General features: G+C 35.8%; 1 protein-coding gene across 1 annotated transcript in view; it reads left to right on the top strand.

The window, feature by feature from the left end:
- plxna4 (plexin A4) overlaps nucleotides 1–22,277 on the top strand; it is a 748,931-nt gene that overhangs the window by 332,581 nt on the left and 394,073 nt on the right. The window contains exon 4 of the mRNA XM_039761357.1: nucleotides 21,743–21,874. Within this exon, the coding sequence (XP_039617291.1) occupies nucleotides 21,743–21,874 (132 nt within the window). The remainder of the gene's footprint in view (nucleotides 1–21,742; nucleotides 21,875–22,277) is intronic.

Raw genomic sequence — 22,277 nt, 5'->3', positions numbered from 1 at the left:
ACATTTGCATATACGGTATTTGAATGTGGGTTAATAATTCTGGGACTTATGTTTCCATTTGGGATATATGTCACTAACAAGGAAACTATTAACTGCCGATTTTCACAATAAAATATTTCTTATTCCTTCATGGTATAGCATTAATATCGAGCAGGTGTGATATTAGTGATGCTGCTTAGTGCTGGAATCACACCTTTACACTGTGAAAGTGAAAGTAAAGATCACCACCATCGTGTTGGTTTTGGAAGTAGCAGACGATACATGCTTCAGTTCTGTAAGTTACATTCATCTTTGCTTGTTATTACATTTTCTTCTACTCCTCATGACCAGTGTCGATGGTAGGTTTTTTGAGCCCTAGGCCAAGCTTATCCGTGCACCGACCGACTGTTTGGTAGTTAATCTGTGCAGCTGGGTGTTTCCCCTTCCCTTATGATCTGTGGCCAAGATAAATACCTAATTCGCCTTAATGCTCATGACACTTGATAAATTTAACGATGTACCTACAATTTAATGAAAATGTTAATAGCACTTTAAGTTTGTGCTTATTTAAGTAAGCCACACCTCCAATAATGGTGTTTCTACATATTGGATTTTCTTAAGATACAGTTCCTTGTTTGATGTCTATTGTCTTTTATTCATAAGTGGTTTTAGTGTAATATGGTACTGTTTTGAACTGTGCTTAATGGCACTCCAACTGAATTATTATTAGCCTGTTAAAACTGAAAACACTGTTAGAGTAAAAGTAATAAATAGACTGTGATCAGAGGATGTTTTATAGTTAACCATGGGCAAATGTTTGACATGAGCAAAGTATAAAGCTGCTGAGCAATCAATAGGCTCACATAGTTGCTCGACAGATAGATTTCCATAGGTAGGTTGTAATAATGTCCTAATATTAGGCAATGATCATTCATCTCTTAGCAACAGGAAAGTGTGTCAATAGACAGTCATGCTATGGTATTCATAATGCAAAGAGTGGGTATTGAAAAAGTAATAACGTTGCATGTGACGCCTCATTTGTTTTTAACATGCTAAACAATTTCATTACTGCAAGTCCCACTTATTTGTGTAGTTTAATTTATATGCATTGTTTTGTTTGAACTTTAAAAATAGAAATGTGCTGAATTTATGGCTATCAGCACCAGAAGCCTCTCCCTGATGAGAGGTGTTTAAGAATGAATTTTATGGATGTATCCATCCATCCATTTTCCAAACCCACTTATCCTGGGCATGGTCTTGGGGAAGGAGGTATATGTAGAGGATGAACAGTAGGCCATTTTTCTTTTGCAAACTTTGCAAGTTGTTTTTCACTCATGTTTCCTCTTTGTATTGTTTGTTTCTCAGTGGTACGGCCCTTTTCACATATTATAAGAACTTGTGGATATTACAATCATATTGCATTTCTTTTACTACTTTGTTTACCTGTGGGTGAGCTGGTAACTTGCTAAAGTGACAAGAAGACAATTTAAAATGAAGGTAATGTATAACTGTTTGAAATGGCAGTCCTCATGAAACAATATTTCATCTTTTAAAAATGCGTTGAACAATTATTACTCAATATATTGGCAGCAAGATAGACTTAAAATGCCCATGCGATATTAAATGCTTCTGGCATTCAATAGCTCTGGGCACTTTCTCTACAAACTTATTGGTATGGTAGCTTCAGACAAATTGCACCTCATGAGTACGAACCAAATAAAAATGTCCTGATGAATTTGATAGTTTATTATAAGACTATATAAACTGTCAAGGGATGCAATAACATTAGACACCTTTATTTGATGCAGCCCGGTATTACACAGCATAATCTTTTTGTAGGGATGAGATAGAGAAATAAAAGTTGCTCAATTAAAATTCTGTAGTGTGAAAACCCAAGTAGCATCTCTGTATGCTGCTGAGCCCTAAAGCTTACTGAAACCTCATTAAATAAGTTACTATACTCATAAGCACAGCCAAAAGTAACAACACAGAAACACATACTAATAATGATCTACTAAATAATAAATTGCTACTGCATGTGTGTGTGTGTGTCCAGTCCCTTTGAGTGATCTGATTGATTTGTTTGGTTTTGGTGTGCTTAGTCAGTTTTGCTTTGAGTACTCAGTCAAACATGATCTAGATGGGAAACACTGGGAACGGAGAGGTTAACACACGCAAGGATACAGATAAAGAGTGAGAAGTTAAAAACCTGATTGTGACAATGTTTCTATTTGTATGAAAATGTCATTAAAAATGAAACATTTTGATTAAAATGAAATGAATAGCATGCTAAATTGTGTTGGGTTGCTAAAAACTAACAAGACGACTCAGACGTTGTGTTAATAAAAAATAACGAACCGCAATCTGAGTTGCCCTCAAAGATGAGAAGTAAGGCTACCAACACACCTTGAAATGACAAAGTCTGAGAAGCAGGCTTCACGTGAACACAATCGAGAGAGGAAACCCCAGCCAAGACAGGCTGAAACACATAAATGATATTGAAGAAACATGTAGGCTGAATGGTGATGGTACATGTAAGGCAAGCAAATATTTTTTAAAGTCATTCTGTTAATTGCCTTCAAGGGGTAATGTAGTTCGTGATCAATAATCCTTCACTGGCCTCCAAAGCAAAATGATTATGGTGATAGTTTGGGCCCGCTCTGTTTCCTACATTCCACACACTTACACATGTTCAGCTTCACTCTACTTCTCAGAGAAACAGTCCATTCAGCTCAGTGATTTCTGGTCGAATAAAGTTAGGTTGGTCTACAAGGCCTTGTTTTCCACTATTATTTTTTTTCTTCATTTATCAACAGTTCTACGGGGAAGAAATGTTTTCCAACTTTAATGAGAAATACACCAATAGCCATCTTCTGTGACCCTGTGTGTTAGCTGAACAGTTCATTTTAGAGCTTACACCCAAACTACTTGCTCTCCCCTTAAATATTAACATTTCTATATTTCTACATCTCAATATCATTTTCATTAAGCTAAAAATGAAGTTACGTTTGTGCTTTTTCCTAGCTCAATTGTGATGTGAAACAGGACCAAAGCAGCAGCCAATGTTTAGTTGATAACCAAGTAGCCGAGATCGATTAAGCATTAGGATTTTTTGGGAACAATACAAAAGAGTCGTCTGGGGGAAAAATAAAGGCTGGTACAGAAGAACAGAAATCAATCTTTAGTGTTTAAAGTGCAAAGCAAAAGGCAAAGTGAGAACAAAGCCAAGATCAAAACCAGAAAATCATTCCCCTATTTATTTTATCTAAAGTAAACCTTTTTAGAGGTTTTTCCTTTTAAGAATGTGTTTGAAAGTTTGAACGCAGGCCACTGTCTAAAGCTGTCTTTTATAACCTATCTGATATGATGTCATAGTCACATGATATGCACATTATGCCCCCAATGTTGAAGAAAGAGCTTTATTCATAGTTTAGGTGAGAAAATAAAAAAATAATGGAATACGTAATGGGAGATTCACATCCTATGAACACAGGAATTTTGTTTTGTGAATGTCACAAAATGCTTTTTATAACACAGCCCCAGTTTGTCCACGGCATGCCGTGTGTGCAGTTCTTAAAGGCAAAACAGCAATATTATACTTTGATCAAGTAAATTACAAAACATGGCGAATATCAGTAAAAGGTGGGTTTATATACAAGCATGTAGGGTGTGTAATTGAGAAGGACAGTTAAATAACCTGATGTATAAAACCTGATAACATCAAGACTTGCCTGAGGACTTAGATCAAAGAGTCTAAAGAGAGTTGCAAAATGCAACCAGACTTGCTTCATAGACTGTGGACAGGCCAAAGAAAATCAAAATCACAAAAAAACAATGATAAAATATATGACAAAATGATATAAATGTGTATAAACAATGAAACATAGATATTAGTAGCATACAGAGTCAAATTTGAATGATGTCCACATGTTACAAACAGGCTGCTGATTATAAACTATAATCCTGCTCTGATTCTGATATGCTATATATATCTTTTTTCTCAGCATTAGTAATTTTTTGCATTGTGATTTGATTATTTTTTCCTGACTGTTAAAAGAGATTGACTTCAGTTCATGGCCAACTGTATCTGTGTGGATTTTTATTCTACATCCCTGACACATGTACATTAGGTTTTTTGGATGTATGAGAGTTTTGTTGTGAAGAAAACCAGAGAAAAATTCACACAAACACAAGTAGAGCATTAAAACCTCACACAACCACACAGGACTATTTGAAAGCAATAATTAACCTAACAGTGATGTAAAGAATATGCAAACCCCACAGTGCAAACAACCGGACATGGGTTCCAAACATAGGACACAGGATCCATGGGGAAGCAGCATGAATCACTGTGTCATTCTGTAGCTCATTATTTTTTATGACTTAATTAACATTTTTAATATCCAAAACATCCTGAAACAAACTGAACTATTAAATCTGAATGGTTCAGTGTTTGGCTAAATACTAGAAAGCAGATTATTCAAATGTTGGTATCAGACCCATACAAGCTAAAGATTATTTTGCTTTTGCAGATGATATGAAACAAACACACATATGATGATTATCCCTGTGGAGCATTTTACCAGCCAGTCTCTTTCCCAAAACCAGTGAAAGAGTGAATTTGTAAATACTTCACAAAAGATTTTTGATCAGCCTAGTTCTGTGCTTTGTTTCTCTTACTGGCTCTAATTAAAAAATCTTTTGAAGAATTACTTGTTAGTTAAACAAAATCAATGACATACTGCAGACTGACACCTTAAATTATTGACTCCAGTTCAAAAAGCTGTATTTAAAAAATAATAAGTGTGTTCAATTATACGCTGCCAAAAATATTATGAAAGTATTTTTGTTTAACTAAATACTTTTGCAGCTATTTCATAATATATTTGTCTCTGCAGGCTGTCCTTAAGTTTTCAGTAGTCTCTTGATCGTTAAAGCACTGATTAATACAGTAAAGGACTTCAGCTTTTGGCCTAAAGTAGAGTTAAGCCCTTTTACCTTGTGTGCCTCTTTATAATGTTACAAAGAAAAATATATTTATCTATCCATGTTCTGAACTGGGTTCACTGAAATAAATGCTTTTAAAGAGCTGAAGATCAGATATGGTGAGAACTAGCTGAGTTATGGACATACTCTCTTACACCTCCATGCAGGTCCTGTTTATGCTCACTAGTTAACTTTTGTGATGTTGTAGGAACATGGAAAACCAACCACACAAATACAGGGAACAAATGTGTAAAATATACATGGGCAGTGACAAGGCTGGGAATTAAGCAAAGGTTACTGAAGATGCAAGGGATCATTGAGAGCCACAAGGAAAATATTGGAAGTTTTAAAAATTCGAACATTGCTGTATACTGGACAGAGACACTCAACGTGTGAGTAAGTGGATAATAAGTAAGTAGGGTGTGCTGTTGTTGCATTGAATCCAGCTCCTGCCTGTTGTCTGTTTTAGGTTTACAGGTTCATCTTGTGCATGCATGACTTTTCCTCAGGATACTGTGGTTTTTCTGCACCACCCCTGTTTTGTCTTGGTAGAGTTCAATATTACTCTACTTCCCCCTTTAATATCCTTTATTGTGTAGACTTTATCAAAATGCCTCAAATCCCATAGACTCACCACTGTTTATAAGATTTTGTACTTTATAACTTCTCCCCACCTTCCCTTCCTCATCTATAACTTCACGCAATTAGGTAGAGTAAAAGACAAGCAGGAGTTAAGTTACAGCTTTAAATAATGTATTATTAATAATATTCATAAAATATTAACAATAAGCAAAGTACATGATAAATGCTAGATGTGTAGATTCAGGTAGCACACAGACTTGTATTTACTTAAATGTCTCTAGTTAAGTCATCATTTTTAGTCAGCTTTTTTTCAGGATAGGCCGCATGCCTGTCTCAACATGGCTGCCTAGTTGTGCTCATCATTGTAATCTTATTTTCCACAGCCGGGTTGTGAGAGAGAGAGAGAGAGAGAGAGGGAGAGGTAAAGTGACCAAATGTATACATTCTCTGTCCAAATCCTAAGGCCAATAGGTTGATGTGATACAGAATGGCTTCTGATTCAAAATCAATCAAAAGCAGCCATACTTCAGACCAATTGGGGCACACAATGCCTTTCACACCTGCCCCAAAACCATTTATTTAGCTGATGCTTGCCAGCTAGGTAGTTTGGCTTCCATGCGAGGGTTGGTTGAGAGAGTATATCCTACAGAGATTCCCCTTGCCAAACTGGTTTTAGGAATTTTGCCCAATCCTGCCATAGAATTCACATCCTGAGTCGCTCCTAAAGACATGAAAGCATTACTGTTCTCATCAATGATAAGCTAATATTAAATTTGCTTTGTCTGACTTAAAGACATACAAAATATTTATGAACTTATATACCAAATTTCACGCCACAATAACTCCTTATTTGTGTATTCTAGATGAACTGTTGATTTCAAATTCACTTTCTAATTATATGTGCATTAGTAGGCCCTTTGATGGACTGGTGCCTTGTCCAAAGCTACTTCTTGTCTTATGACCATTGCTGTTCCTGAACTTTTCAAATAAGAATTGGATTATGTGTGTTTAAGAGTTTTATTTTATGTAGATAGCATCAGACATGATTTATGTTACTCCTAAACTTTGCACCATAAGTGTAATGATGCTGTTAAAGGACATTGTACTTATTGCTGTTGGATCCACTAAATGAGAAACAACATGTTAATCACAGGGGTTTGTTTTTATAATTCCCATACTTTTAGTAGGTTATTAATAATGTTTTAAATGGATGTTTAATTGCAAGATTTGACTTAGGACAATGTATTGCACTTGTTATCGGAGATTATAAAAGTTAAGCACATGGTTTTGTAAAGACTTTTCTTATCCTTTTAAATTGTTTTTCTTTTGGTGCCCTTTCCTCCAATGAATTTACTCTACTTTTAGTGTTTTTGAAAGATAAAGAACAGTCTAGTGTATGCTATACAAGTAATGTAGAGGGCAGACAAATGATCATTTTGAGTCTGTTCACATAAAGGATATTTTTTTTATTCTGCCACATTTCTAAAAATATCAAGCCGGATACTTGCTAGCAGTATTCATCAGTGCAGCATGCAGTCTGTACATAAACACTTGAAATATTTTTCTGGTTCTATTCAAGATGTCAGCGTGTAGATTTCCCTTTGGGAATTCAAAGATTGAAAACCTGACTATAGTAATGGGAGCTGAAATTACTTGGAGTCTATATTGTTGGTCATGAGATTGTAGCTAACAGAATTACTATACTTCTGAAAGTTGGGATACTGCAATTAGAAAAAGATATACAGTATATGATATGATTAATGATTGGAAAAACATTTTTTTTAATTACTAGAACTTTATTATACAATTGTTTGAATATTCCCAAAGGATAACTACATTTGCTACATCCCTCATTTTTCTGTACTATCTTCATCACTTTTAACAGTCTTATGCCATTAAAAAAACAGCATGTGTCCTGCACTCACAGTCACTTTTCACCTCCTTATTAAGACTACCATTACTGCTAAACCTTTTCAATTGGATGACATCCTTTAGAGATCCTAAAAAATTCTGCAGGTTGGCAAGGGTTGAAGAATCCACATGAGTTTTGTGATTGCCTCTTGAGTTTTTAAACTTGTGTGTGGTCATGTTTTGTCATACTGAAGAAGGATTTCAGAGGCTTTTATTTCTCATATAATATGTCTCCAACTCGTAACAATTTGAATGCATAGATCTCAGTAAATGTTTTAACCTCATGGTGTTCCGTCTACCAAAAGTATCCCATCATCACGGTGATCATAACTTTACTGTGGAAAAGGTAGTCTTAAACTTCTTCCAAAGAGAACTTCGGTGATGCACTTCCATTGACTGTCTTTTGGTCTTTGGTTCAAAACGAGTTTATGATCAAAGCCTTGTAATGAGTTGAGCAAATCTGAATAGATATTTCTTCACATAGTATTATGAACAAAGCTAGGCTATCATGAAACTCAATGCACTTTGTGTATTCTTGAATGATATTGTTAAGGTTCTCCTTGAATGCTGAGAGCTCAGCTACATGTCTGGTTGTAACTTGTCAGGCCTCTTAAATGGGTTCAGCAACACACTGAGGCAATGCTTTTGTTCGCTAGTCACAGCAAGACTTGTCAATTAGATCAATTTGGCATTTTTTTCTGTACTCCATGTAGCAAGAGCTGTTACAAGGTTTGAAACAAACTGCATGATTAAACATGCTGTAAGTTTAAACCAGGAACTAGTCACTAACCAGAAAGTCAAGCTAATCGTTGTCCAAGCCCAAAATTGATATAACTGTTGTTTTCTCATTCTTTTTTTATGAGACATCCTGAAGTATCATGTACAAGGTATGTATCTATTTATGGATGTTATTACCTGAAGAATTCAATTTGGGCTTGTATTTTCTTTTGGAAGAGCTCCTGAACATGTAAAATATTTTACTGTTATGCTGCAATGTAATTTTTTTTTAGTTGTGCCATTTTGAGAGGTTTATCATCATTGGTTGCTATGGCAATCTTCCCAGAATGCTCCATAAATATGTTGTCTCTCTGATGATGTCATGTGTTGTATAAAGGTCGGCACATGCATTTTTTGGGTATCTGAGATTAGTGATTCTTACGACAAAAAAAAAAAACTTTTCTTGCTTAGCAGGATTGCTTTTGGTATTAAGGTTTTTTTAATGTTTGATTACTATTTTAAACTTGACAATGGATCAGTTTGACTTTTGGTAATGACATTCTCTTGAATCCTTTTTATTACAAAGTCTCTTACTAAGCCAGTACAAAAACTCTCTAACTAAAAATCAAAGTCAAAAGGAATACAAAGTATTCCTTAGTAATAACTTGCACAAAATTCTTTAGATTATCTATAATTTTAGAAGGCAATGGATCCGTGTTATAGCATTATAAGGCATGGCATTAGTGACATCACACAGTGTAACTTCCATGACCGTGCTCTTTAGCAATCGGAAGTCACATCTTGCCAACAGGATCTCAAAGTGAGAGAACCCACACACAAAAAAAAAAATGGCATCATGAAAAATGAAAATAAAATGCAGCGTGAAGCTCGAGCACGTACAGCAGCCCTAATCCCGATACAGACAGGCAGGACAAAGTGTGAGTGCACACACTTATTTTTCTTTCTTTCCAGTCCCAAGCACAAAGCACAGGTCAGTACAAAACCTTTTCTTCTTCCTCTCTTCTCTCGATTTCACTCCTGCTGGCAAGCTTCATCTTCTCCCACCCGACACTGGCTCTAAGAACAGCGGCTGCTGGCTCCTTTTATAAGACACCCGGAGGTGCTCCAGGTGCTCATTGACCTATTTCCAGCAGCACTTCCGGGTGTGGCGGCAGTGTTGCATCAAAAATTTTTTTAGGTGCCCCCTGGCGGTGGCAACGGGCCCCAACTGGGTTGAGTTTCCATGCTCCAAACCCGTGGTAACACCGCAATCCAGGGGGGCTGCCCTCTAGTGCTTCGGGTGAGGAAATGCTTCTTCCCCTGGTCCATCCAACATAGCCAGGCAAGGGCCCCAGCTGTACGACACAGCAGTAAATGAATATTGTAATAATATTGTGTACACAATAATACCAAATTGTGCTATAAAATTCATCCATAATTGTCCAAAGTCAGTTAAGAGAATTTTTTTAAATATTGAAAGCATTTTTATGTACAACAAAGGTGGGTTGCACCATTATCTATGCAGCATTTAGGATAAATGCTGCCCAACAAATGATACGTATAAACCTTAATGAGGAGAGTTAAGAGTATTTAAATCATTTTTGCATTTCTTAAATGTACTGATGTGCTGCATTGATCATTTGGATCTTGGAATGAGATTTCAGGTGTTATATGCAGCATATTTACATTTACATTACATATTTACATTTACACTGAAGTCACTATTAAGGTTATCTTTTTATAAGCCGTCCATACCACCTTTGATGTGTGCATTTTAAAAAATAAGGCATAACAGTGGCATTTCTCTAGGTCTCAGGCACATTTTTAAAGAAGACATGCCAAGAGCTACCTGCTACAAAATAAAGAAAAAATGTGATTGATCTGTTAACAAAAAAATCTTCTCCTGCACTTTAATCCTTATTTAACCTCGTTTAGCTCTTAATGTTGCCCATTTGACATATAAGACTGAATAAATGTCTGAGTGTTCGCTAGAAGTATATTTTCATTGACAAAGAAATCAGGAAATACTGCTGTGTGATAAATCTGGGTTTGTTTAGGTGGTAGTATGGGTCCTATTATTCTGTTATTTATCCCTACGGGCAATGATGTGGCATACAGGAGTTGAATTACAATGAAAGTGCATAATAATGCTCCCTAGTCAAAACTACATCTGTCTGTTATCAAATCTGCCCAATCCAATCCTGAGTCATAGGGGCAAAAGGAAAGAGCCAGCTTCAAATGAGTTGCCAGCTCATCACACGATACATTCATCCACATACTCACTCTAAATACAACCATCCATCCATTTTCTAATAGATCCTACCTCAGAAAGCTTGGGGGCAAAGCAGAAACAATCTCCTGGACAGGGTGCTAGTATGAACACATTCACACACAAACACACACTAGGGACAATTTAGTATCACTTTTGCACCTAACTTGCATTTCTTTGGACTGAGGTAGGAAACTGGTGCACTGGAAAGAAATGCATGTGAACATGTGAACACTAGGAGAACATGGAAACACTTCGTAGGGAGGACCCCCCCCCGGATTTGAACCCTGGTATCCTTACTATGATGCACAATGCTGCTTTCCCACTTTAGCTCACATGAGCTAATTCATCGTCTTCAGCATAAATAAAACGTAAATCTTTGGAATGTCAGAGGAAAACCCAACAGACCTGGGGAGAACATGCAAACTCCACGAAGACAGAAACTGAGCTGTGTTTCAAACCCCATATTTTGGTGCAGAATGGTCACAAATACTAGGACATTTCAAAGGATTGTAGGAAGTGAATCATTCGCATTGAAGCAGAAGCTGTCACATCCTTCCTGATTACAGATAAAGCCTCTGGGTTGAGAGCAGAGCTTCCCAACCTGCTACCCTCCAGTTAAAACTAGCAGAGTTAATTATCATTAAAGGCATCATTTCATGGGGTGTTTTGGCCTTTTTCACACAGTAGGCAATCAGATCAGTTAATGTACATGCAGATATCTGCTGCTCTTAAAATGCAGTTTGTATTTGATATATTTATTTAAATGAACAGCCCCATTAGAATATTAATAGTACCAGGTGCACTTCAACTTAGTCAAGGATAACCAGCCTGTGTTCATTTTGGGATTTTTTTTTTAATTTAGTCAGCAAATGAAATGTTTTCATCAAGGTCAGTAAATAATTATTATTTGGCTTCACTGCAGTCCATGTTTTTTCTGTCTCTCTGTTTCTCTGTCATTTTAGTGTAATTAAGATACTCTGGAATTAGGAAATATCAAGGGACCACACAATCCCAGATTTTGGATGCTTTGCAGGCTTATGCAGTATTGTAAATAACATTTTGTTCTGTCTGCATTAAAATAAATCCCTGTTGCTTAGATACCTTTAAAACTGTTAGTTCATTAGGAAGATCATTTCAAGCAAATCTGTTGTCTAAATTACTTAACATGAGCAATAGCTTTCTGCGGGGAGAATGCACAGAGTATATTTTGATACTGGTACAGCCGTGGAAGAAGCCAAAATAAAATTCAAACATGAGTGTCCCTTGACAGCCAAATCTGGCATTCAATCAACTTGCTAAAGTTATTTCTTACTTCAAAAGATGTATTATGTTGCTCATTATGTTTGTCATTTGTTGTAAGGCAAATAAATAAGGAAGCACGGTGGCAAAAGCTCCATAGACTGGATTTGATCCCCTGCCTGATTAAAGCTTGTAAGGAGTTTGCACGTTATTTTGGCAGATGTGCAGCTTTATTTTAGCTGCTTTGGTTTCCTCTCACATGCCAAAAATGTGCAGGTTTCTAGAATTAGTGTCTTTAAATCAATTCAGTATGCTTGTATGCATGAAGGTGCCTTGCACTGCAAAGATGCCTCATTCTTGGTCCCTGGCTTGAACTCAATTTTGCTGATTAACGCTAGACCCTATGCCATGACACTGTGATGGAAAAAATAGGATAAATAGATAGACAGATAGATAGATAATTTAAAAAACAGTACAAAATCACTCCTACTCATATACAATATTCTGCTTAATGTTGCTAATTGCTGGTAGCAGTGGTAGAACTGATTGCCAACTTAACTAATGTTGGCAATAAAATGAAAATTGATTTATGCATGCTCTATTTAATTTCAAATGATCTTACTATCTTTTGTGGAGTCTGCATGTTATTCCTATTATCTTAGGGAAATTTGGCCCAATCTTAGTGAGTTTGGTTCCACATCTGCAATGGACTAGCATCTCTGCCAGCACAAATCCCTGGTGCCTATTTGATACTAGCATGATAGACTCTAGCTCCTCATGACCCAGTACTAAAATCCAATTATTTTGTGACAGGTTAGAGCCATTTCTGAACATTTAAGATATGGTGGTTACTTGAATATCCAATGAGAGAGGATGGATCAAATTGGAGATATCTAGCATGAAAAACTATAGCCATTCTGCTTTAGTACAAATTGGTAACATGACTACAGTGCTTAAAAAGGCAGCTTTTGTTACATTTTGCTATGCGCTTCTCATAAAGGGAAAATATTCTCTTATACTATTGATGCTGCTGCAGATCAAACGGATACCTTTTGTTACATAACTAAAATAGCTTTTTTTATTCTTTAACAGTAACTCACTGAAAGCCTCGGCTCTGATGTGTGCAGCCAGTGTGATTCAAATATTGATTGATAACCATTTGAAACTTTAGTTTTCATAGTTTCTGCCTCACAAACGGATGCACTTTGCAGAGTTCTACAAAATGTTTTCTAATAAATGCAAAAATGCTTTTACTGAACATGGAATTTGACAGAGAAGCATAGGGAATGCGTTGCCTTTTTTGTTATGCTAAGGCCATCAGAGGTTCAAATTAAAAACCACAGATCCATTAGTGAACAATACCCATAACCATATCTCCAGTGGTGTTGTGAATAAAATGGTAATATGGTTTTCAACTGTATTAAAGATCTGTCAAAACTGAATTCATTAAAATGAAATGACTTGTGGGTCTGCCATGACAGCAGCTGAAAAAATATGACCTATGTGATGGTTGAGAGCACATCTCTTCTGTGCCTCCTAAGACCGCAGCATATTCTAGCTAAGACAAGCATTGCATTCTTTTGCTTACCTCACTCCAGATGTACACATAGTGTAAACATATTTTGTATAAATTTATAAATGAATGCATGTACAGTATGTATATATAAATGTATGTAAATGCACATAGAGCTTGTATTCTGAACACAGAGTCATCTGTGTTAGGTCAATTGCCAGTTTTATATTGCCTCTGGTTGACCTCCACCTATCCAAGGATGTTTCCTGTCTTGCACCTAGAAATACTTGGAAAGAGTCCATCTCCCCTTACCTCTCAACTGGAATGCAGTCAACGGGTATGAGAATATTATGTTATATTTGTACAGTGTATACAATACAATACTATGTATTATACAGTAACAGAGCTACACCCTGGCAGTGATATGTAACAAGCTTTTCAATAGGTTTTAGTAGCTGTCTTTTACAAGCTATTAGATAGCTAGAGAGATTCCAGCATTTTATCCCTTTTGATCAGAGTACTCAGTCCTGGTCCAGGAAAGCCACAGTGTAAGCATGTTTTTAATCAAGCCAGTTCCTGCTTTTTTCCCCACTTCTCTTTCAATTAAACATTCAATTATTCTTTAGACCTTTATTTGCTTTGTCCAAAATTTCACAAGATGCTTTATCTACTTTTTCAACTAGTTAGGAAGTATAACTTAATTTCAAACTCATTTGTTTTTTTATCCTCTGTTTGCCAATGATGCCATAAGTGCAAATAATTCTTAAACAGCTGCACATCTTCATTTTTCATTGTCATTTGAACCACTGTTTGTTAATTGTTGGTATTTGCATAGAATTAAGGAAGCAAAATGTACAGAATCAAATAAATTGTAAAGATAAAGAAAAAGACACGAGGTTATCAAAATATCCATCCAGGGTCACGGGGGGTCTGCTGGAGCCAATCCTAGCCAACACAGGGTGCAAGGCAGGAACAAACCCTGGGCAGGACGCCAGCCCACTGCAAGGCGCGCACACACACACAAAGCACAATTTAGGATCGCCAATGCACCTAACCTGCATGTCTTTGGACTGTGGAAGAAAACCGGAGTACCCGGAGGAAACCCACACAGACACTGGGAGAACATGCAAACTCCACACAAGGAGGACACAGGAAGCGAATTCGGGTCTCCTAACTGCGAAGCAGCAGCGCTACCCACTGTGCCACCCTATCAAAATATTTGACACAAATACAAAAAATCACTTTGAAGTTATAGAACTATAGAGTGGAAAAGGTCTAGATTGTCAAATAAAACATTTAATTCAAATGACGAATCTTTAATTGTGTACAAATACAGAACCTTAGCAAACAGCAGGCATAGATACAAATGATAATAAACACTGAACTGTGTTAGTGCCATTTCTACTTATGGGATCATTATCAATTATTGGTTCACATAACCAGGAAATGTCATAAATGGTATTATAGTTACATATAGTTTCTTGAATTCCTATTGGAGAGTTATGGATTGATACAATAAAGGTATATACCAGGGGTGTCCAACATTGATCCTGGTTACAGGTTTTCATTCTAACCATCTTATTAATTACTAAGCAGTTTTTGCTACTGATTAACTTGTTTTGCCTTTGTTTTAATTGACGTGACCCAAAACCCTTAGTTGTTTCTTTTTCCTTAATGTGCAGCTGAACTATAATGACACACAAAACAAGCCACCACATGACCAGCTAACCTGAAAATAAAGAAAGGTGAAGGTCTGCTCAGGTCACCAAAGCATCTTGACGTTGGTCTTAGAAAAAAATAAATAAATAAAAAGTCTGCTATGACAGGATAAGAGCAGCAACAAGTCATGATATTCAATAAAGGCTTTAATTTAACAGCAAGATTTGGCTTCTCATTAAGAAACTACTTGGAGTGAATTTGGCTGGAGTTTGACGTTCCAATTTAGCTGGTCATCTGTTGATTCGTTTCACATCTCTTTTCTGTTTGGCTGCCATTTAATGAAGAAACTTATCAATTCAGAAGACTGAATAGGGCTAATATAATGAAGGAAAAAGGAGTTAATTAGCAGTGAAATTTGGTCACTGATTAGGAAAAGGGTTAGAATGAAAACCTGCAGCCACTGTGGCCCAGAAGGACTGGAGTTGGACACCCCTGGTATATACAGTAAAATGAGATCATGTTAAATCAAAGTAGAATTGTCTAGAAAACTTATACTCTTAGATAGATAGATTGATTGATTGATTTAAAAGGCTTTCCCTAAAAATCCTATAGAGAATTACAATTCAATTAAATGTAATTTTAAATTTTAGAATTAATTTTTTTTGAATGATAGACAGACAGATTCCATTCAAGGTTCATTTTTTTCTGTTGTAAGTGTATTAGTGAAGAGAGATTAGCAATGGCACTGAAGAGCCTACCATGCTATGAACCCGTTTGTGGTGTCCCCAGACTCATTCAGAATATCAAGCATCAAGCTGCCATGCTTCAGAGCACTATGAAAGAGCAGATTTGTTTTGGTAACAAGGAGGTTCCTGTCATCATCTGCTAATCTGTATTAATGGTCTTCTACTAGGATGTGCACCGTATGTATGTGGTGTCATGTATTATTGGTACATATTACATTTCGATGGTACTGGATTTCGGAGTTGAATTCTTCCTCCAGGATGGATTAAAATGAAAGAAGTTTATTCAAGTTTTTATTTTATTTTAAATTCATTATTCATCCTTTTCATTAAGGTGCATCAAATTGTATAGTACCATAAAAAAGAACCCATGAAAAATTGCTTTGAAAATCGAAAGCTGTTTGTTTTTTTTTAACATTTTCTTCATGGCTGTTCTTAAGCATGGCATTTTACAGCTTGTTTCTAGTATTCACAAAATATATTGACCAGACCTGGCCTTTGTGTTCTTTACAAAAGCATCAGGTTTTGTTTATCTGCTGATTTAGGGCTGTTAATGTGTCTCATGTCAGTTTGTGTGACCCAAGGTGAAGTGAGAGCTGCTTACAACTGCTGTCTAGGATTTCAGAGGTAAGCCTGTCTGGACCCTTAGAGCATCTCACAAGTTCTGATGTCTTTATCGAAGTGTCACTCCAAGGCTGCAGTGATGGAAGTCAGTCTTGAAGCATAAGATACATAAGATGTTAAACTGTATGGGAAAAATCAATGTGTTCTTTCTGAAGAATGAGAAGGCAGTCCTGGAGTCGTGGCTGCATTTCGCCTGCTGACTTTGATGAAAAAAAGGGCATAAAAAAGTAAACATTAATAGCTCTAGTAGTATCCCTTGGTGACAAAAATGGTGAAACTGATCGATAACATTCTGCTTAGCAAGAGAAAAAAAAGGTACAAATCAGTAAATAAGAGTCAAAATAGCACCTGCAAGCTGCTCTTCATTTCACTGTTTCAAATGTAAGAATCGGTTCTTGATGTAATACTGATTGGAAACCTTCAAGACATTGTTCATGATTGTGAATAACATAAAAGTCCCCTTTCTGGTCCTAGTGTAAATTTAATCAAGCGGATATTTTTCTGTGCCTTCAGGCTCCTTCAAATGCTTAGAGGAGATATTTTTCATTATGTTACTCAATATGTTGCCAAGAGTGTTATTGGATTTCATTAAAGTTATAAATTAAGGAACTTTTCGAGGTTGATTATTTGTTTTAGGAGCATAAGAACGTAAGAAAAGTTTTGACAAGTGCAGCTCATCAATTCTCACTCAGTTAATATGTCCAACATAATTATATTAACATTTAAATATCCCTAAAATGTCGCATTCAGGTACATTACGTGATTTCCAGTTCCGTGTACTGTATCTACAACTCCATATATTGTAGAAGTATTAATTAACATTTACTCTTATGCAGTGTCCATGCCCCTATAGTCTTGTTCAAAAAGATATTTTGTTGTAACAATTGACAGCTACCTATTGTTCCTTAAATTGTCTCCCAAATGTTTAAGCCTAACCTGTCTTGATTTTAATTCCACACTGAGGTGGTGCAGTACATAGCAAAATGTTTTATTAAAGCTGTCCAATTTTTTCTTCACATTGTCTTGTTGTACTTAATGATAAAACACTAGGCCTCATGTCTTCTTTGTAACTTATGTTTATTAGTTCCGAAACCTCCAGTACGTAATTGTGTCTATTGGTTTCTTTCATGCATTCTCAGAATTTTACTTTTATTTATGTGAAAAATAATTGATGCATATCAACACCTATATGAATCTGTTTAACTCTGTTTGTAAAGATCAAACTGGTTTTCAAAGGATCTGGTAATTCAGCTAGGTTTGTGCTATCTACAAACTTAACCAACAGTTTTATTACAGTTGTGAGTAAATCATTTATATAAATAAGAAAGAGCAGAGACCGAAGCATTGAAACCTTTGGAATTACACTTAAAACATCAGTTAACGTAGTAGCAAATCCTGTTTTATTTGTGCTTACTTTGCACTTTTCTGATCTGACAATCTGTCTCTTGTATCTTGATGATTACTCTTACTCATCAAATGTTTTTCTTCAGTCATTGTGAGATATTGTTTTCCAATGTATTTATGCCTAACTCTCTTCACCCACTGAGTGCCCAGAGTGTGTGTGCACAAATCCACAACTACAATGCATTGAGAGCAAAACTATAATACATTTATATACCTAAAAACACAAATCTGGGCAAAATTTAATCTGTAGTGAAACTCGGAGGTTTGTAAAACAAACAGCATTTCACAACCAACGAAATTCATGCTATTGACAGAAGAAGAAAGGAATGTGTAGAACCTGTAGGGGGAATTTTCTTGTGATAATGCTGCATACATCTGTCAGTTATTTAGTGTTTACATAAAGTCCTAAAGTTAAAAACACACAGGGGACTCATTTTCTATTACACGTACACATTTTGGTGCCCTGACATACGTGTTGTGTATGCGCTATTGGGCGTGTGGAAAATATGCAGAATGTTACATTTTTTAAAAAAAATTCACCATTATCCTCTGCAGTGAGTGGCATAAAATGTATTTCATTTTACTGGTATATTTAAAATTACTTGTATTATGAAGTTGTTGAAAAAATGCAGGTAAACACATAATGTGAACGAAGCTTTACAGAAAACAATGTTCCTTGTTTCTCCCCCCCCCCAAAAAAAAACTTAAAAAACCCTATAAAAACTATTTTTAGTGATTTTTATATTTCACATTTGCAAACTTGTATGCATCACTACCATTATGTGAAACTGTATACGACGCAAAACTCTACTGTTTCACTCATCACTAATACAAATTATGTGAAACGAGGGCTAATAAAGGGACAATTCAATTTTATTAGCATTAATGAATTCTAGGAGTACGAAGCCTATGGACAGTATGACTAAGATATGACCAATGGAGGAAAGCGTTGAGACTTGATGGGGCCTTCCTAACATAAGCAGGCAGATCATTCCACAGCTTTGCTGGCCTGTAGCTAAAAGATCAGCCTCCCACTGCTGTTTCTCCCCAATAAAAAGCACACTTGTAGAACAGGATCTTGCCTCTCTAAACATGTGCTGGCTCCCTGTTAATACATCTTTATGTTATAGTTATTCTCTCCCTTTATTACAAATCAAGTAACATATCAGGAAAACATTTTTTCCCCCCAAACAACTGCATTTCTCTATTTTATTGAACTATTCTTCCTAGTGCATTTTGTACCAACCGCTGACTGAGAATGTGATGCCTAGAATCAGCATGCACATCCTGCCAAAATGTTACCACTTGAGGCTGTCACCCCACATGACAAGAGAATTAGCCAATACCCAAACATGATGTACACGGCTGGCCTTTGTACCTCCTGCGGGTCTGCCAGCACACACTCTCCTGCTGGTAAATCGGACTTCCCGCATCAGCCAGCAAGGGAAATTAATCCCTTTTGGGACTGAGCATGGTAAAATCTGCCCTGTAGCAAATATTCACAAAAAAACACACACAGGAGGGTAGCTCTACAGCTTGTTGCAATGCGGCACACAGTAAACAGTAGACAAGTGTGTTCACTCATGCAGCCACTTATTGACAATAAATTGCCTCCGCAGATTCCGTTTTTTAAAATGTTGTTTTGCTATCTAAACCAACAGAGGTTGTGGAAGGGGTTGGAAGAGTGTAGTGAAATAACGAAGACACTGTAGACATGTAAACATCGAAAAAAAAAAATATGAATCTGAAGAAAATGTTAGTACGTATATAAATAATTAGGAAGTAAAAAAAAATGGGTTAGGGTCATTAGCAATTCCTTATTAATATAATTTAAATAAAAGGAAGCATTACATGTTTGTGTGTCCAACAAGAGATTTTTTTATTCTTTTATATAATGTACATGCTCCTTATAGCCATGTTTGTTTTTTTCAGATACTGTACATTAAACATTCATGATATTAGATGTTAAGCTGTCTTTCCTTAATATACAGCAGGAAAGTTGTATGTGCACAACATTGTTTTGACTCTGTGATTTGAGTGATTTTGTATTACATTTATCAAGTTTAGTCAAATGTGTGCTGATCTCCAAAGTAAAAGTAGAGCTCGGCCATTGTAACCTAATGCTGCAGCAAATTATCTGTCTGATTGGAAGACATAACTCCTTTTGAATGGCACCACACTTGATTTTCTTTATTTGCAACGTGTTTTTTTTATTAGTAACAATGCTGACAATGCTTCACCCTGGAATTATTTTGTTAGCTAGAAGTATTTTTATTATTATACTTTTCCTGTAAATTCCCTGACAAATGAATGGCATCTACAGATTCAGTGACCAGTGAGATGCAATTTCTTACTTTCAAGGTCTAAACTGCCTTTTTGCACTGGACTTCATAAATCACAATATTCCCCTAGTATTAACATTACAAAATTCAAATGATGCTTATGCTTGAAACTTGTAACTGTAAACAGGAGCTTTGCCAACAAAGTAATTTGATACTATTATAAGGATTGTATATTGTTGTGTAGATAAAGAAATATATAAATTATGCCATACTGTATACTGTATATTGCATGTAATTTACACATATAAGAGATCTGAAATTTGTAAACAAAAAGTAGGGGCTGGTTCCTTGTTAATGTTATTTGGGGAAAAACACTATGGCAGATGTGCAAGGCCACTGTCCTTCAAAGCACCCAGACTGCATGGTGGCAAGCAAAATGGCATACCATTTTAAAGAAAAAATGTTTAGATGTCATTTGATAAGGTGAATCAGCATATAAATGGAAACAGTCACATAGCCAGCACCTTTTAAGAGACACTGAATTCCTTACACAAAGGCATTTCATTTACAAACACATTATGCATAGTCAGTCTTTCAATTTTGTATTTAGAGTTTCCAAGCAGATGCTATTGATTGATTTGTCAAATTATTCTTTATTTAAACTTACCCCTATACTGAACAAAATAAATGTGCATCTTAATAGATGTATCAATGACTGTACCCATCTAATAGATAGAAACAGTACCATAGAAATAGTAGATACAGGAGGAGTGACTATAGATAGATAGACAGATAGATAGAAAACACTAAATGGTAGGTAGATAGATAGATAGATTCACATTTGTGCTACTGCTGGGCTTGAGCTCTCCATAACCCTAGCTGTATGAAGTGGGTTCTGAAAAATAATAAAAAAAAAATGAATAATTACATAGATTACTGCATACTGTATATATACAAATATTTGTATATAGGTAAAGAAAGGCATAATAGAAGAATGCAGTAAATACATGCAGTTATCATATTTGCATTGTTATCTATCTATCTATCTATCTATCTATCTATCTATCTATCTATCTATCTATCTATCTATCTATCTATCTATCGTATCATCTCATCTTAGTAAAATGTCTTGCTTAATTTTTCCACACATGATATCAAGTGAGCTGTATGTAAGTGATGAATTTACCTTTCTTTGGCTTGTAAATGTAATTGTAATTGTAATTGAGTGTAATGTATTTATCCAGTTTTTTAAGATTATGTAAAACCTTTAACACAGAACATTATTACTGAGCCTTGTAAAAAGAAAACATTACGAGATGTTCAAACACCAGAAATGGAGCAAAAAAATCACTTAGAATTCACTCGACAGTGTATGACACAGAACAACCATTTATGGATGGGTGACTTGAGTTTCATTATCCTTAAGAGTGCAGAATCTGCTTTAGATACTTATATGTGGACTTTACATCACAGTCAATGAGTTGGGTCTTGGACAGATTTCCTTTTGCAAGCTGCTGTCAAAATGAAATATTAGCAGGCTTTATGGCTTACTGTATGTATATGTGTCTTGGACTATTCCCTATATAATTCAAAATTACTTTTAGGAAGGCCTTATTTATTTATTTTTGACACTCATGGAGTTTCTGCAAAAGAGAGGTACAGTGTGTCTTTTATTAGTTAGTTAAAGTGACAAACTAATTGTAGTTCTCAAGGAAGCTCAGCATGAACTTTGGTCATCAAATCTTTTTCTAGGGTAACCTGCTTGTTCTGTAATTAATATGTTAACTGGAATTAGGAGTCTTCATGATTTTTCTTCCTTCCTTTCTTGCAGATCAGAGTGGATGGACCTTCTCATGGGACTCTTCAATATGAGACCATTCAAGCAGTTGAAAGTAGCCCAATTTTGCGAGACATGGCCTTTTCTGCTGATCACAAGTACTTATATCTAATGTCTCAAAAGCAGGTAAGGATCTGTGTGCAGTTGTCATTCTGGTTGCCCTTAACAGAACTTTGAGAGCAGAATTTTTTTTAATAAGATTACAGAATTTCCACTTTCATACAAAATAAAGTGGATTTATGTAATTCATATGCCTACAAAAAATTAGTCTGTGCCACAATTGCAGTGACACTTTACTGTAGCACAGTGTTAGCTGTGTCTATTTTAGTTTAGAGTGTGCCTGCATTAGAAAGCATTGTTTAGCATCCAGCCTGCTACAGTGTTCTGTCAGCATTTATAATTATGGTACTCTCAAAACGCATTGAATGAAATTAGATGTCACATTTAATAAAATGCAAATGCATATTGTGTAACAACTTTGTAACCCGTCAATGTTAAATGTGTGGAAGACTGGACAACCTGCCTTTAA

This window comes from Polypterus senegalus, chromosome 8 (assembly GCF_016835505.1).
Source record: "Polypterus senegalus isolate Bchr_013 chromosome 8, ASM1683550v1, whole genome shotgun sequence".
Classification (NCBI taxonomy): domain Eukaryota; kingdom Metazoa; phylum Chordata; class Cladistia; order Polypteriformes; family Polypteridae; genus Polypterus; species Polypterus senegalus.
The sequence above is the reverse complement of the archived record's forward strand: the minus strand, read 5'-3'. Positions and strand labels throughout refer to the sequence as shown.